General features: G+C 43.8%; 1 protein-coding gene across 2 annotated transcripts; it reads left to right on the top strand.

The window, feature by feature from the left end:
• The first annotated feature begins 5,668 nt into the window (after positions 1-5,668).
• fgf18a (fibroblast growth factor 18a) lies at positions 5,669-15,993 on the top strand. 2 transcript variants are annotated; one of them, XM_055034704.1, is made up of 5 exons: positions 5,669-7,254; positions 10,519-10,558; positions 10,695-10,872; positions 14,064-14,170; positions 14,283-15,993. In XM_055034704.1, the coding sequence occupies exons 1-5, from the start codon at positions 7,223-7,225 to the stop codon at positions 14,553-14,555; spliced, it is 630 nt and encodes a 209-aa protein (XP_054890679.1). In that variant the 5' UTR covers positions 5,669-7,222; the 3' UTR covers positions 14,556-15,993. The 2 variants fall into 2 exon arrangements, with proteins under 2 accessions (XP_054890679.1, XP_054890678.1); XM_055034703.1 differs by having other exon boundaries at positions 10,692-10,872; positions 14,283-15,992.
• The last annotated feature ends 1,245 nt before the right edge of the window (positions 15,994-17,238 follow it).

Genomic DNA, 17,238 nt, shown 5'->3' with positions numbered 1-17,238 from the left:
ACACAAAACACAAAGCCTAACTGGGTAGACACCCCTGTTGACAAAACCTCTGCATAAACCCAGGCAGCAACCATTCACCCTGGAGCCACAAATCCCACACTCAGCTGTACACAGTCTGTCACTGAGGGTCATGACACACACTCTCAACCAAACACACACAACCACAAGGACCATAATTAAACAAACATCCATCCACTTGCTGAACATTGCATATTTATGTTCAACCTCATTGGTCAAAAGCAATTAACTTATACACGTTCTCAGAGCTCCACAAATGGTTCCCACCAATCAGTGTCGAGCAGCATGCAGCGTCACTCCTGCTTTTAATCTACATGCAGGTTTAGTTGTGTTTACGCCATAGTGTTGTTGCATCTGTCTTCAGTTTTGTACAGCTAAATGTCAAATGTATTACTCAGACTGTCCCTGTTGTTTATGAAATTCATGTCTGTGTCTGCTTTAACTCTGCAGGGATGTTCTTGAATAGTTGGCTCTGGTCACAAGGTTCTGTCATGAGTTCTTGAAGAGAATAATTTATGAACCAGGTGCACAAAGATGGTGCCTTCCAAGGTTGATGTCTTTATGATTTTAGCATACCGCTTCATCGATGCAAAATGTCCAAGCTTCCAACAAAACAAGTCCTGCCAGATGGCCCAGAGGCAAGGATGAGACAGTGTTGCCGCTGGATTTTATGTATTATTGGATGTTTTCTACGCATTGGTTTATATGAAAGGAACAGATGTTTAGTATTATTGAGCATTTTATTAGACCTCACCCACAACAGTGACAATAAGCGCCTTAAATCACAAAATAAATAACAGTTTTGAAATGTCTGCTGCTAAAAAGGCAGGTGTAGATTGAGGGGATCAACTGTGTAGGCATTATCTCCTCCAAATGACCAAAGTTTGGCACAAGTGAGATTGCTTGAATAATTACTCTGACTTGTTTCCAAAGCTGCATCAAATCCTCTAACCTAAAAGTGTCAAAGTAAAGTTATTCCAGTGCTTTAGTTGGGCTATGTATAGAGACAACAGCTGCAACAGATTCCAGGATGAAGCCGAGCAAACGTTCATATTTGCTGGATTAATCTTGCAAAGGGAGAGAGAAGGGAGCAGGCTGTGCACCACCAACATCGCCGCTAATAAAAACAATATTTTGCTTTTCTATTCATCTCAGCCGAGGCTCACTGTTGCTCTCTGCTAATTAATTCCTGGTCTCACTTGACTGCAGCTGTCGATTCTCTCATCTTGCAGACGCGAACAAGTGGCAAACAGGTTCTTATTTCAAAGCCAAGCACACTGTACACATTCCTTAACTTTGCATGGGCCCCTCTGTCATCAAAGAGCCTTTATTAAGTGTCTCATACATTTACACATTGAGGAACAGTTTAAACTTGGCCCATGATTAACGGAGTGTGGATATCTATTCCAGATACCAATGTTAGGCTGACATCTCAACGTCTGATGAGAAGTTTAGGGCCCATGTCTGCAGGTATTAATCAAAGCCACAAGATTCACTCTCCCTCCACCGATCTTGCATATGCACAGGTCAACCCGCCCATCCAAGCATATACGGCTCACGCCTCATACACATACCTAATTGGACACAATCAACTGCGCTTGACACATCTGAAAGCTCCAAATCTGAACAGTGTGTTACTGGGATGATGGATTGCATTCAGACTGTTGAAAGTTTTCAACATTTCAAACACAGAGTTGTTATATGTTGGCCAGCTTGTGGACGAAAAAAAAAAAATCCAAGCCAAGCTGTTTCTACACTTGACATCTTACGCACACCTCCACACTTGCATGCACAACTGCATTAATGAATCAACAACTGGCCCGCAGTTCAGAACACTCTGGGCTCTGCATTAGGTTGTACTCCAGTCACCCAGAACAGAGAGTCACGCATGGTGACCTTTGGGTCAGGCCATGATGCCCTCATTTAATGAGAGTGCTGTTTGGGGATTTGTTGAGCTCTAATAGAGAAAGAGTGCGCACACGCAGTGCACCCTGGGTCTTTGTCTGGGTGCTGACGATATTGACAAGAACTGATCGATGTTAATTGCTAAACAGAATGGTAATATTGACCCATCTCCAAGGATGAAGAAGGCTGCAGGCTAAGTCAAACAGAAAGAAGTATGAAGAAAGAGAAAAAGAGAACCCAGCCTGGACCTATGAGAGATGCTAACTGCTACAGACGCACACGGGTCTCTTTCACTTTAATGAGTCTAGCAAGAAACACAAAGGCACAATGTCTGCCACTCCGAGTCAGATCTACACACTAGGGGCATATGCTAAATAATCTACAGTATCCTGTCACTTCATGTGAGTTCACAAGGTAAGGCAATTTATGAATCAATTGCGTGGCAAAGTTAGGGTACCTGAAAGAAAGGCTGTGTTGGGAGAAATGGAAAGGGGGAGATCAGTGAATGTAAGGAGGTTTGCGCCTCGTATGTGTGGGTGTGTGCCTTATTGCTGAGGATCAATAGGGAAGAGCTGCAGAGCAAAAGACATGAGCAATCGATATGCTCAATCTGAACGGGTGTGTGTGTGTGTGTGTATGTGTGGGAGGGGGCAGATATGGAAAGAAAGACAGATTAACAAGACAAAAGAGTAGACAGAAAATAAATGAAAGAAAGGGAGATGGGTTGGCAAAAACAGAGAACAAGAGGCATTGGTACTTTTATATAGGGTTAAATGCAAATCTGCATTTAAAAAGGAAAGCATCTAGAACTACCTTAATGTAATTAGGTGATCATTTCACTCACTCTGTATTTTGTACCTTTCTAGTCTGTTATGTGGGTTTTGTTACAGTCCTCACTGGCAGCAGGTCACATAGTGGTATGTTCATTCAGGGGTTAAAATCTGTCAGATTTTATAAAAGCAAATTGGGTTTAAAACAACACTGATTGGCCTCCTTTTTGGGTACTTTTGTTGCTCGTTAACATAACTAGCAAATCAGCCAATCACATGGCAGCAACTTAATGTAATTAATTTTCTACAAGTGAAGATCATTTTCTGAGTTCAAACTGATGTGGTATGGTTATCTGTGCCAGAATTCGGTTTGCAGGACGTTTCACACAACCGTTTCTTGGGCTCACATGGAATAAGCTGAAGGATAGAAAATATTCAATAAGCAGCAGCTATATGGACAACACCGTCTGGTCTGATGATTTCACTGTGGCATTCAGAGGGAAAGTTGAGAAGTTGATGTAAACACGACGAATAAATGTATCCTTCCTTTTATTAACATTTCAGTCTGGGGGTGGGGTAATGGTGTAATGGCAATTTTCTTGGGAGAGCCTCAGCACCAACTTAACACCACAACCTACCTCATTGCTGCTGACCGTGTCAAGTGCTTTGTGACTACTAGTAGCGACTTTCAACAGCATAATGTACCATGTCACAAGAATCAAACCCTTTCAGACTGGCACATATTTGTTCTCAGTACTCCAATGGCCTCCACAGTCACCAAAAATCAATCCAAAAGGCCACCTTTGGGATGTGGTGGAACAGAAGATCTGCATTATGCATGGACACCCTGTAAAATCAGCATCAAATCTCATTCGGCAATGAGGGGGGATGGGGAGTTGTCCAGTTCCAATACTAGCAAGGTGTATAAGATGTCTAGTGTTGCATAGAAAGTAGAAAATGGGGTGTACTACAAACTAATGGGGAGGGAGAGGAGAAGTATTATGTATTTTCCAGGCACATAGAGTGATATTATAGCACAATCAAGTAACTATGCTACCTTCAGCTGTTAAAAAATGCTATAGATAAAATCATGACTTAAAAGGAATGCTCCTCCATTATGATGTTTACTGATGTGCAATTCCACCAGGTGTTTGGCAATTGCTGCTACCACTAGTCTAATGGAGCAGAGTGGGGAAGGTGGAGACTGCTGCTCCAGGGAGAAACTTTGTTGAAAAAGCCGGCGCTTTGTGAGAGCAAGCATTTAGGCGCCCACCATCGTGTGAGTATTAATAGGTAAAGGCGTGCGTGTGTAAATGTGCATCACTAAACAAAGTTTGTTAGAAATGATAAACAATCCACATATTTCTAGTAGTTTTGCAACTAAAGAGTCTCCAGTGAATATTGGTCAAACCAATGCCATAAGCCAGCGTGATGAACCTTTTTGTCTTAAGAATACCAGACAGGCCCATACCTCATCACCAGAATGCGGTTAACCCTCTCTACAACATTTACACTCATGTCCCTTTGCAGCATTGTGGTGAGCAGACAGAGAGAAAACAGCACTGGGACACAGGTGCAACGATGAAGAGAGCCAGTAGTATGAAAGAAGGCCAATGCCTTGTCTGTAGTGCATGACTGGAAAGGCTTTCAACCACAGCACCCCTACCCAGAGCCCTGCTCAACTCAGTCCAATTGCCGAAGTCTGTCTCTCTCTCTCTCTCTCTCTCTCTCTCTCTCTCTCTCTCTCTCTCTCTCTCTCTTTGTGCATGTGTGTTATGGTTGCATGATTTGACTGAAAATACATTGTTGAAAAGCCTTCGCTTGGTACTGATAACAGCTGTCGCCAACACAGGGGGACAACATCCTCCCGCCTCTGTCGTTCACAGTCACTCACAGCGCAAATACATAGGGAAATAATAGAGAGCGAAAGTGTGCGAGTGTGTGCGTGTGACTGAAAGGTATGGCAGGAGTGCTGTGTTGGCTTGGCTGACCGTCTGCGGTTGTGCGGCGGTGAGAGGGAGTTTTGGGAGCGCAGAGCGGGCGTTGCTGCCGAAATCCCTGAGAAATGTTCGTTTTGGATCGGTGTCCGTGCTTACATACCGCCCTCCCGACTGTCTTTCATTCTCCTTTTCATTTTATCCTCTTAAGGTTTAACTTAAAAGTTATGAAACGGGGAGTCAAAATACATCACTTGAAGATTGTGTGTGGGCGTGCGCGCGCGTGTGTGTGAGAGAGAGAGAGAGAGAGAAGAGAGAGAGAGAGAGAGAGAAGGGGGTGGTGGAGGGGGGCGCACTGCCTCTGCACTTTCCATTTTCAGTCCTGATTCCGGGGCCAAACTGAGGGTGCGAGGGCGAGGTTATCTTTAGAGGAGATAACTAAGAACTTCGCTACGTTTCATTGCAAATGTTCACCTGACTGAACATTTTTTCTTTTTTGGCCAGGAAACATTTCCATAGCTTCTCTGAGGCTGAATTCACTCCACAACCTATTTATGCCGAAACACAAATTGATTGTTATTATTTTTTGTTTGTTTGTTTGTTTGTTTTTTCTCTGAGACGTGAATTACTCTCAGAGCCATGACATCATCCTCATTGTTTCCAGCGCATTTTGCTTGTTTGAGAAATTACCTCGAGCACAGCACACAAACACAGAAGCAACGCAAAACCGTAAAGTTAGTTTGCATCGAAATGGTTAAACTGTCTCTCCTTTGTGAGCAGATGCGTTTCATGCTGAGGCCGTCTCTTCTTAAAACTGATATTTTTTTATTTTTTGCATTGGAAGTTTGGTCAGCATCGCATAGCGACCAACTAATCCCGTTTTGATCCAATAAGTGTGCGCTTGTGTGCATGTGAGTGAGAGGGAAGGAGAGATAGAGAGGGAGAAGGAGGGAGGAGAGGCGGGAAGGAGGGAGGATTGATCAGCGTCTGTTAAAATCTTGTTCTGGTTTTTCTTGGAGTGAGGTCTGTGCCTGCCGACGCGCCTCTCCTGTGCAGCCCCCCTTCAAGAGGAGCTATTTAAAAAAAAAAAAAAAAAAAAAAAAAACAGAGAGGGAGAGAGAGAAAGGAAAGAAACCTTTTTCTATTTTTGAAAAGAAGACGGATCTGCATAATACCAGTGAAGTGGATAAAAAGCGCACGGCTGGATTCTTTTTGCGTTCTCTCGCGTTTTTCCCCTCTGGTGTCTGAATGAAACGGGGAGGCAGAGACATGGGAGAGCAGCGGAGTGTAAGGTTTTGCTCTGTTCTGGGGGTGTCGGTCTGTCAGCATGACTGAGTAAACACCTTCTGCCTTTAACTTTTATTCTTCACAAGCTGGTGAGTTTCACTCCACCGCTTCTTTTTTTGCAGCCCAGCGTTCCCTTTTCTCTTGGAACGCTGCAGAGACTTTGGTGTTTCACCCCCCGCCCCACTACACACTGTCAGTGAAACTGCCCTAAACTTTTATGCGTTTTTTTTTTCTTAATAAATAAATAAGAAGATCGAATTGCATCCCCCCCCCTTCAAACATTTTGAAGGTGATGTCATCGTGCTGTGTTTTGGCAGGTATTGTGTTGAGAGGGCGCAGAGGGGACTGCTGCAGCCAAGTGGTAACCAGCGGCTGAGTGGAGTCGGGGGGGGGGGGAAAGAGTCCGGAAAAATCAGGTGCAAAGTGCGGCATGTCATTTCCTCGCCGTGTCGCGGGTGGCTGACTCTGCCACCCAGTCGCAGCTGCTCCCATCATCTCCAGCCACCTCCTTCCTCCATCATCCTTCTTTCGCTTCTGTTACCCCCCCACTCCCCCCTAATTCAGGACTGCCCATATTCTTCCATCTGAGCTGGACCGCTCCGGGACCTTATCAACGTCTTCCTGGAACACCGTTAGCGGGTGTCACCGGAGCTCCAGACCCGCTGCGTGGAGGCGCGGAGATGACCGAGATCGCGTTGAATTACCCTGCGCCCGCAGAGCCCCATCGTCCAGGTCGCAGTTTGGTCCAGCCGCCAGTCCAGGAAGCCCGCCGGCAAGAGCTCCAGAACCCGCACAGCTTGGATTAAACCTGCCTCTACTCTCGTCTGTGGATCTCAGCGAGTTCGGTTGTTCCGCTTTTTTTCATTTCTTTCCTTATTTTTCTTTTTTTTTTACCCCTGTAGCGCCGAAAACTTTTACGCACTGGATTACGCATCTGGGGGTCAGCTAGGTTGATCCGTGCGGGCAATTTGTAACACGTGAACGCGCTTTCACCTGTTCCGCTTTCTGTCGGGAACGCGCGACCCATTTGCTGCCCCCGCCCATCTGTCCCGCCACCGGTCAGGACGGCTGTTAAAGGTTGCCCGGCGGTCATCACTCACGCCGTCTCGTCTGTGCCATCCACACCGGGAGGACCGGAGCACGCCGCTGCCGCCGATGCCAACGGGAGTGACAACTGACTCTTTGACTCTGGACAGCATCCATCAGGTTCACAGCGTGAAGGGAGAATCTTCGGACTGTCGGACTGGCTCGGACCGAGCGAGGAGACCGTCTCTGGGCCAAGTTCCATAGTGGAGGGGGGAAGCAATGTGGTCCCTTCTTTCCACGTTGACCGTCTTGTAAGTCACTTTTCATCTAATTTCTTTGCTCGAATTCTACTGCTCTGGTTAAAAGTCCTTGGGAGAGTCAGGGCAACAGATGAAGATGATGAAGATGAGGGATGTAACGTGTAAGGGTTACATTACTCCACAGAAGACATAGGAGTGCAAGGGTCTGTTTTGATTGGCTGACAGTTCAGGGCCATTGGGTCAGAGTCAGGGCCTTGTTGCTCATAAAACCTGCCATAAACATCTTAGTCACCATCTGCACTCACTTTGGGGATGGCCAGGCTCAAAATGGATCAATTTTCCTTTTGGTTCAACAAGTGTGTTTCCCCCCGGTTTGGAATATTTTAAAAGTTACATCTAAAACAAACACTGGCTTTATCTGTGGGACACCTAAATTATAGAGCCAAGAGCAAATATATGGAAGGAGGATGCAGAACCAGGGAGGGTGTGGAGGGGTGCACATTTGAGATGTTCCTTCTCAAAAGTCAGGGGGTTTATTTTTCTTCCTTTGTGTCGGCTGTTCGTCTCCCAGATGGCAGTCATCTTTAGATACTTCTCATTCCTCACACAACCTGGACAGGGTGTGTGCTGCCGTTTGTGTCTCGGTGCCTTCCTCTCACCTAACTGGCTACATCTGTCTTCTTTTCTTGCCCATACAATTTCTTTTTTTTTTTTTTTCCCCACTGATGCCTTCTAAGATTAAAAGAAGTAAAAATTAATAACTGATGAATGACTGTGCCCATGGCAGCATCTGAGGAGACACTCTGTGTTTAGTCTACTGCTCTCCCAATCATCTTTTTATTAATTTCCATCTCACTTACCGGTATTACCACAGCCACTTTTCATCCTCCAGATACTGTTTGATCCTCTTGATCACAGGTTTTCAGTTCAGGGCTTTTAGTCTAAACAACCTGTTAATTTCTGTGACTTGCTCTAACTTCTGCTGCGTCAACAGCCTCGAATGCTACTCATATCCCCACAGGTCTGAGCAAAACTCTAAAACGGGGTCTGCTTGCAGCACATTTTGAAACTTTTGAACTTTGCTGAAGCCCACTGCTCCAACTTTGGCGTACCACGTAAACCACTGCTACACACGGCTGAAACCGCCACTCTGTGCCGAGTCCCACAGGTCAACCACTCTTCTCCACGCTAGTGCCCAGTCTACAGTGCTGAGGCCTACTCTCCTAACCGCAGCCTCCATATGGTTGATCTGCTGGGATGTAGGTTTATGATGTCAGATGGCTGCTTGTTTTGGCAGTGGGCCCGGGCACATTGGGCTTTCCCTCTTTCTCCCCTACCTCCTTCTGTCCTTATTCCTCTTGAATTTTTTACTCTGCACTCTCTTATTTTCTCATTTTTCTCATCCCTCCCCCCACTGCCGGTTGATCCCATCTCTCTCTTTCCTCTCTCCTTCTCCTTCTCTCTGTAGCTGGCATAATATGGAGTGTCTGTGGTTTTTGTGGGAGCGGGGGAATCCAGTGCAGAGGCACTTTTCCTACAGCGTCCTCGGCAGTGGTGCAGCCGTGGTGTTTTAACAGCTGAGAGTCCTCACAATGCACAGGGGCTCTGGTTTTTTCGGCTGCGCAGGCAAAAAGTGAGGGCCAATGCTCTGCTGCATTTCCCAGGATGTCTGCATCTATTAGGACGACCGGGAGCGAGCCAACAACACCGGCTATGGAGTCTTATGAGACAGAAGAGAGAAAAATAGGGGGAAACAAGATGGCTATGATGGTATATTTGTACGAGGCAGGACACAGAGACATGTTACGCAACACTAAGCACATGTTGAACACCTTCCACTTCCACCGTTTGCCCTTTTGTCTTCTCGTCTCGCTTTGCACTTTGCGGTTTCACCTCTTGTCGTTAATTTGCTTGGTTTTCTCCCCTTTGCTTTGAGACGTGTAACTTCAGTGTTTTGTTGGCTCCATCTCCCCTGCTTCACGTTAGTACATCTGTCTGTTCTTTCAGATGCTATCTTTACTCTCCCATCAGCCCTCTTCAGCTTCATCTCTCCTCTATTTACTCTCGCATTATCTTCCACAGCCCTTCTCTCAGCCTGGGCCGCTGCGTACCTCTCGGCCTACCTTTCCTCTTCTCTTTGCTATCTGCCTCTCTCAGCATGTCTTTGCTTAGGCCCAGCTGTCAGCTGTCTGCCCCTCCTGTATACACATATTCACCCTGCACACATCTGCACATCTGTGTGCGTACCCATGACAGTGTGGAGGAGTCACCCTTGCTAACCCTAAACATAAAGAAAGATTGGAGGCAGGGGGGATGATAGGAGAAAGGTAGAGCGGAGAGAAATGACGGGGAGGGAGAGATAAACTCGGCGAGCAACAGGGAGGACTGCGAGCCAAAGAGAAAGAGAGAGAAGAAGCATGCAGAGAGATAGCAAAAGATGAGGTGGAGAAAGACAAAATTCATAGAATTGCTTTTCAGCCCACACACTTGGTTTTGAACTCCATCAAGTGTTCAGCCACTAATTCAGAGCTGCTCAAGGACTGCCAAAGAAGATTTTGCAACACAATCACTCCCTTACAAAAGTTGTAAATAACGTGCGATACATCCAAGGTCAAGGTCTACATGTCAATTAGGCAAGAAAGTGAGAAGAATTTTAATTGTAAGCATAACCAGCTGTTTCTCCTGTCATGATTAAAAAAAGCTTAACTAGTTGGACAACTAATATGCTTCAAGTAGACAAAACAAAAAATGTTGTAGCATGCCAGCATAAATCATTTTTCCACGTCTTAGCTCTTGTTCGCACATATTCCAAGCATCTCCAAATGTAACCACAATCCACCGCTCTCGAAAGCCACATCACAGCTGAATGAACACCTGTAGTCCAGCACAGCTGTCTACATACACAAGCGGCCAAATGAGCCAAACCGTTTCCTTAGATGTCTGAACCAAAAACGTGTTCTATTCATATCGGCATGTTTGCCATGTCGGTGTTGGTCCAGTCGGGTCATTTGCAGGCCAGATTTTTGGAAGGGCAAAAGTCACAGATGGGTCAGAAAGTGGGTTCGGACAGGAGGCTGGTAGCGTTACTGTAAACACTGCTCTGGGTGTTGTCTGTCTTTCGATTCCTGGACATCTGCCGGTCCGCATGTCAAGTCGTTGTGCCAGTCTCACGCCCAGGGCTGTGAGTAATCACCCGAGAAGGAAATGAGATGTCGAACAGAGAGAACAGAGGAAGAAAGAAATGGAAATGATGGTGTAATGCCCTAATCTTCCAAAATTTTATATTTCTTAACTCACTGTTTTTACTTTTTCCAGATGTATCCAGATGTTACTGGTGATGTGCAATCCATTGCAGGTGAGAGACGGCATGCATCACAAAGGAGCAATTGTGCAGCGTGAAAGATTTTTGTATATTGACTTTATGCATAGCTCTTCAAACATCTTCACAATTCTCTGCCAAACTGCGGATGTGCTTGTGGGTGTTCCAGCAGGTACTTGGCGTGGATGGAGTCAACTTCAGTGTGCATGTGGAGAACCAGACGCAGGTGCGAGACACCATGAGTCGGAGACACCACAGGGTCTACCAGCTCTACAGCCGTACGAGTGGCAAGCACGTCCAGGTGTTGGGACGCAGGATCAGTGCCAAGGGAGAAGATGGAGACAAATATGGTAAGACACAAACACAAACGTTCAGTGAAGAGCAGAGTAGTAGCACTGCTACTACCTGTCCTATTTGCATATGCAGACTGCCTTGCAAAGTATTCACACCTTTTGAAGATTTTGCTATGTTGAAACCTAATTTTTTTTGTACACATTTTTACTGACAGTTTTGATGTAAAAACAAGTGGACTTGCAGTTTCTTTTCCTTTTTTTTCCCCCGTTAACTTATCCTGAGGTCCGCAGTAGAACAATGAACAAACTGCATCATAAAGACTAAGGAGCACTGCAGACAGGCTACAGATAATTTTAAAGCAGAGTTACGAAAATAAAACAATATCATCACATTTAAGTCATATAACACTGTTGAGTTCATCATTCAAAACCGGAAGCTAAACATAAGACAACCTTGGAACAAAAAAACTTGTTGGAGGCTGTAGGAGACATGAGATAGACAAGGGTAGAGATCGAATCTCCCACAATAGCCAGAGCTGGTTCAGATCAAAGCATAACCATATGTCAGAGTAGCCCAGTCAGACTAAAGGCTTGGAAATTGCTGTAGAACCTATTCATGTAACCTGTACAATCTATCTTGCAAAAATATCACTCTTCAGATGTGCAAGCTGGCAGAGACATTCCCCAAAAGACATATTAAATAAAAGGTGATTTTACAAAGTACCGACTCAAGAAAGAGGCTGAATACACATGGATGCCACAACATTATTCAGATTTATATCAGCAAGTTCTAATTTTCCCTATATTTTACAAAGATGCACTACTTTGAGTTTGTCTGCCACATAAAATCCATTGAGGGTTTTGTTTGTGATGTGACAAAATGTGAAAAAGTTCAAGGGCTGTGCATACTTTAGTGAGTCACTGTAAGAAGAACAAAGACTTAAAAGTTGACCAGACCCATGCATCATTGGAGATGCATTTAAAAGCACACATACAGGCCTTCCGTGGCTTTGACAAAGGGGCAGTGAAGCTTGTCTTGGAAGCACAAAGACCACATTGACTGGCTGCAGACTCAGTGATTCACAAGAGAGAAGACACAGAGAGAAAAGGTGTCACGAAAGAAAATAAAGTGTGAGATAAAGGAGGAAGCCCAGCATCGATGCTCAGATAGAGCATCGGACCCAGTGCTAGAAACTCATCTCTTTCATTGATCCAGCCATTGATTTTTCATCCTTGCTGTTGTCTCCTCTGGATTTTAAACAGCAGGCTTCCTTTCCGTCCCTCCATCTATCGTCTGACACTTTCTCCGTCCATCCCCCAACATCCTTCAGACCTCCTGCTAGATGTGTAATGATGCCTAAACCATTCTTAAACAGCACCGAATCAATTAAGCCTTTGAATAAAGCTTCGCAATTCTGTCTGTTGGCATATCCTTTCTATTAATTTCGGGTCAAATATCTGTCCGTTTAGCCCCAGGTACAACACATTCAGAGATGCACCTGTTTTTATATGAACATTTAAAATATGACTAAAATCCAACCAACAATTAGACCAGTAATTCCAGCATCCGAACTACAGGCACAGAGAATAAATCTGGAAAAAAAAAAAAAGTGTATGACAGTACAAAGATGAAGAGTAAGAACAGAAGGGAGATGAGAAGACAGTTGGGGGAAGAGACATGAAGGGGGGCAGGAGGGAGGTATTGATTTCTGCTGACCCCTTTGTTGACTAAGGTCATGTAGGAACCATTTTAGGATTTATTTTTAAACAGGCACAAATACTCTCTAAAGGTGTGTAGTTAGTGAAGCAAGCAGCCTGCTGCCTGGAAGGTTGAACACACATTGTGCACCTGCACACAAAAACACAAAGGGCACAGGAGCACACGCACATGCCTTAAAACAACAGGATCACAGGCACTCAGACTGAGTGTTCTTCGGCTCCCCTTGGCTGCCTTTTTTCTCGGCTGTTATCTTTTTATTTTTCTCAAGGCTCATGTGCAGTCAGAGTTCTCGCGTCCATATGTGTGATCAACCTGCTCTAATAGCCATATAGCCATCTGTCCTGCCAGAGACATTTACATCTGCCTGAGATTTATTGTACAGGTAAAACGAGCTATGAATCTCCATACTGTGACAGAGAAAATTTAATGCTAGCTGATTCAAACTCTTTTTTTTTTCCCCAGGCTATTGACACCATGTGAGATGCTGAACGTATTATTTATTGTGTTATCTTTTATTATTTTTAATCCTTTTACTCACTTTATGCATTTTTGATCGTTGTTTGTATTTTATTCTTTTTTTTTGTTTTTCTGTACAGCACTTTGGTACACTGTGGTTGTCAAAGTGCTTTATGACTAAAGTTGGATTGGATCATTTGAATGTCTTGACATAAAGACAAAATTTGTGATATTTCATTGAGATTTTATGAGCTAGACCAGTGCAAAGCAGTATATATATGAAAATTAAAGCATACAGGATTTTCAAAGGTTTTGGAAATTAATATTTATAAAGGGACATGCATATTCAAACCAGTTTAATCTGATACCTCTAAATAAACTCTGACGTAAGTGATGAACTTCAGAAGTCACCTAAACCATTTAGAGTTCACCTGAATGTGTGTTAAAATCACACTCAAGGTAACGAGAGCATTGATCAGAAAAGCCCAGGAGGTCCATAGTGACCCTTGAGAATCTGCAGAGATCCACAGCTCAGGTGAAAAAAACTGTTGTTAGGACAACTATTAGTTGTGAACTCCACCAATCTGGTCCTTATGGACGAGTGGCAAGAAGAAAGCTGTTGTTGAAAGGCGATTAGAAGTCCTAATGAATGTTTTTCATCTTAAGAAGATACAGCAAACACACCGAAGGGGGGACTCTGGCCAGATGAACCCATAACAAAGATATGACCTATGTGGAAAACCTCATCTGTGGCGGAAAATTAACAATGCATGTCACCCTTAACACACCATTCCAGTCTGCGGTAATGAGACAAATGTTCCAGTTTTATGGAGACACTGAAGACTCTGTTTTAGGGTGTGAACCTTTTTTTCTTTGGATGTCAGTTAAGTTCAGATTTTTGCGATTGTAATAGAGCAAAAGGAGAGCAAAAGTTTTGGATCTGTCATATCTGTCAGATTAAATGAACAAACATTGGAAATCTATAGCCTATTAACAAAGAGGTTCATGCAGTACTTTTCCACACGCATTCATCTCTAACGTCTGTCTGTTTCTCTGTCTGTCCCTTAATAAGCCCAGCTTGTAGTGGAGGCAGACACCTTTGGTAGCCAGGTGAGAATCCGAGGCAAAGAAACCAACTTCTACCTTTGCATGAATCGACGCGGGAAGCTGGTGGGAAAGGTGAGGAGTTTTCTTATTCAGATGTGTTAATAAAACAATGACTCCAAGCTTCCTCACAGGCCTCACTTTATGCCATTGTGTATATACCTGTGGTTTTTCTGCTCTTTCTCAGAAGGCCAGTAACCGAAGCGCTGACTGCGTCTTTGTGGAAATGGTCCTGGAAAACCATTACACAGCTCTGATGTCTGCGCGCTACACGGGCTGGTATGTTGGCTTCACAAAAAGGGGGCGTCCTCGCCGGGGACCCCACACGCTCCCCAACCAGCAGGACGTACACTTTATGAAACGCTTTCCGCCAGGGGAACAGCCTGACCTCACCACACCCTTCCGCTTTACGACCATCAGCAAGCGGGTCAAAAGGGTCCGCAACACTGGGACACGCTAGTAGTGGCTAATGCTGGCACCCACCGTCTTGAGGACCACAAGCCTCACCCTGAGCCTCCAAATGGCTAACCCAGTCATCTCTTCTGTTGCACTCGACTGATCATCTATCCCTTTGATGGGACAAATATTGACCAGAAACCCAATGAATCATTAATGGGGTTCAGCTTTAAGAATCCTAAATCAACACTCATAGCACCTGGTTAGTCACAATTCCGCTTACCTTTTATTCCCTTGGGCCAACTGGACTGTACCTCAGCTAACGCTGGAAACTCAGAAAGAGTGACAGAAAGCCTTAAGGTCAGTTGAAGTCCAAGGCACAACAAATGCCTTGAATCCAGAGTCACATAAACCACATCCCTACCGTAATCCTGTCTGGAGTCCAGGTGGACTATGCCAAGCGTGGGATTGGAACTGGACTATACAGAGAAACCATAGCAGGGGAAAGACTAGCTGAACAAGACAATGAGTGCTCAGCCTATGACAAAAGGAAAATTGGGACATGAGAATGTTCTAAAGGATCCAGAGGACATTTGATGAACTGTTGACATGTGACGCACTTATCTGTCTCACTACTAAACTGGTGGGAACATGTGGGACTGTTGGTCAAAAGGCAGGAAATAAAGGATGAATGAAGAAATATTAGAGTGAATGACACTGAATATATGCATGTTCTTGAGAGGCTGACAAGAAAATGTGTATTGCATGAGTGCTTGGAGATAAAAATCACGAGAGGTTCTGGAAATGGACCGTGCTGTCCCAGGACATCTCGATGCAGGGACCGAAGCTTTAAGAACTGGAATGTACTTAATAAACCAAGCTGCACCAAATTCTGCCAACAGCTCACTGCAAACCAAACCAACTGCAACCAAAGACAACTGGAGACGTTCTTTATGATTCCTCCTCTTTCTTTGCTTCCCCCAAGGACACTGCATCCACAGCTTTAAGGTGCAGAAGGTGATGAGTGCTTGGCTAAGCCCAGTGGGGAGTGTGCCTTCTCTAATAGCTTCGCTATAGAAACGACCCAGGGGATGATGCTCCTGTGAGATACCGTGGACACAGAGTGCTGCTATCAGGACATTCAGTGGGATATCCAAAGTCTCATGTATACACACAAGGGAAGAAAAATTAAAGGGAACAATTTATTGAAAGTATAAATATATATTATATATTAAAGAAAGACAGAAACATAAATAAGCAATCTTACTATGATGGTTACTATAATTATTACGATAAAATTATTTCATTTATTTATTTCAGCTCTGTGTGCAGCAGTCTTTCTTGACTCAGTAAACCTTTCAGAAACATTTCAAATGTCTCCCAGTTTCTTTTAAGCAGCTTCAACACTTCCTCATTTCATGCCAAGACGAGTAATTTGCACGCACTATTTTAAGCCAAGTTGCCATCCACTGTCTAGCTTCATTTATTCTTTTATAGTTGGTGTGGTCGCTTTTCTAGGTTTTTTTTTTTTTTTTTAAGAAAAGGGGATGGCGTGGTGACATTGACAAAAACAATTCTTCCTCTTCTGGCATTCCAGTCATAACTTTCAAAATTAAACATATAAAATGGCAGTATTATAAACAAAATGATTGTGCAATGCAAAACATAGTAAACAGCATAACTTTTTACCATTCTTGTCAGTTTAAATTCTCTCATTGTGGGCTTCATGTACATATTGAAGTTTTTGTGATTCTGAGATTATGAAAGTAGTGATTTTTTTAAAAACGGGAGTTGGGCGAAAAAGCTGAAATGTATTATGGATCAAGTATGACGCACCCAGGCTCAAATGAACTCACATATCCAATCTAAGATATGGTTAAATGTAACTTATGCTCTGTGTAGCCTCAACATTATATTTATAAAAGATATATGTAGCTTAGGCTGTACATTGTATTGAAAAACGTAAAATATATATTAGCACTATTCAAATTCATAATTCAAATCCCAGTACAAATAGGACATGCATGTCGATGAGAGCATGTAAACATCTGACTACAAGTATATACATTTCCTACAGTCCACCCAATAATATATTGATCTTGATTTGTTCTGTTTCAATTAGATCTATGTGATAAAGGTAGAGAATTTATGAGCATAACCACATTATGGCGGTTTCGGTAGTGCTTGCATAAGTCCCACTTCATTCCTGCTAATGAGAATCACTGCAGAATAGATTCATGAAGGTTCTTAATGCCAGTAGCAGAAAAAAAACCCCCCCAAGAAGTAGGAATATTCTTTTTTGCTTGAAAAGGAGCACTTTCAAGAAATTTGACATCGATCATGTCCTTAAAGCTGCTTTTAAATTGAAATTCAGTTCAAACAATGGAAAGCTACAGCATAAGATATCGTTTCTGGCAGTAAGCGCACCACCTAAGACTTTAAATGCCGTTGAAAATATCATGCCAACATCTAACAAACTCTCAGAGCAACCAGAGTTTTCAAAAATGCACCTTTATTTAATTGATCAAATCATCGGGAAAGAAGGGCATGAAGAGTAGTGGAAGTTTTCTAGCAGTTTTTTTTCCCCTCTCATCTCTCCTGCTCTTATCCTCCATCCCTTCCTTCCCAATCTTAGCAGGAGGTCACAGAAGAGATGTCACTGCCAAATGACCCAATCACTTCGGCAGACACAAACAGCTGACTCAGGGGGAAAAAAGGTTGCACCAGAGGATTCCTATTGCAAGGCA

The sequence above is a fragment of the Poeciliopsis prolifica genome, unplaced genomic scaffold (genome assembly GCF_027474105.1).
Source record: "Poeciliopsis prolifica strain line A6 unplaced genomic scaffold, Auburn_PproV2 SCAFFOLD009, whole genome shotgun sequence".
NCBI lineage: Eukaryota > Metazoa > Chordata > Actinopteri > Cyprinodontiformes > Poeciliidae > Poeciliopsis > Poeciliopsis prolifica.
This window is presented reverse-complemented; position numbering and strand designations above follow the sequence as displayed.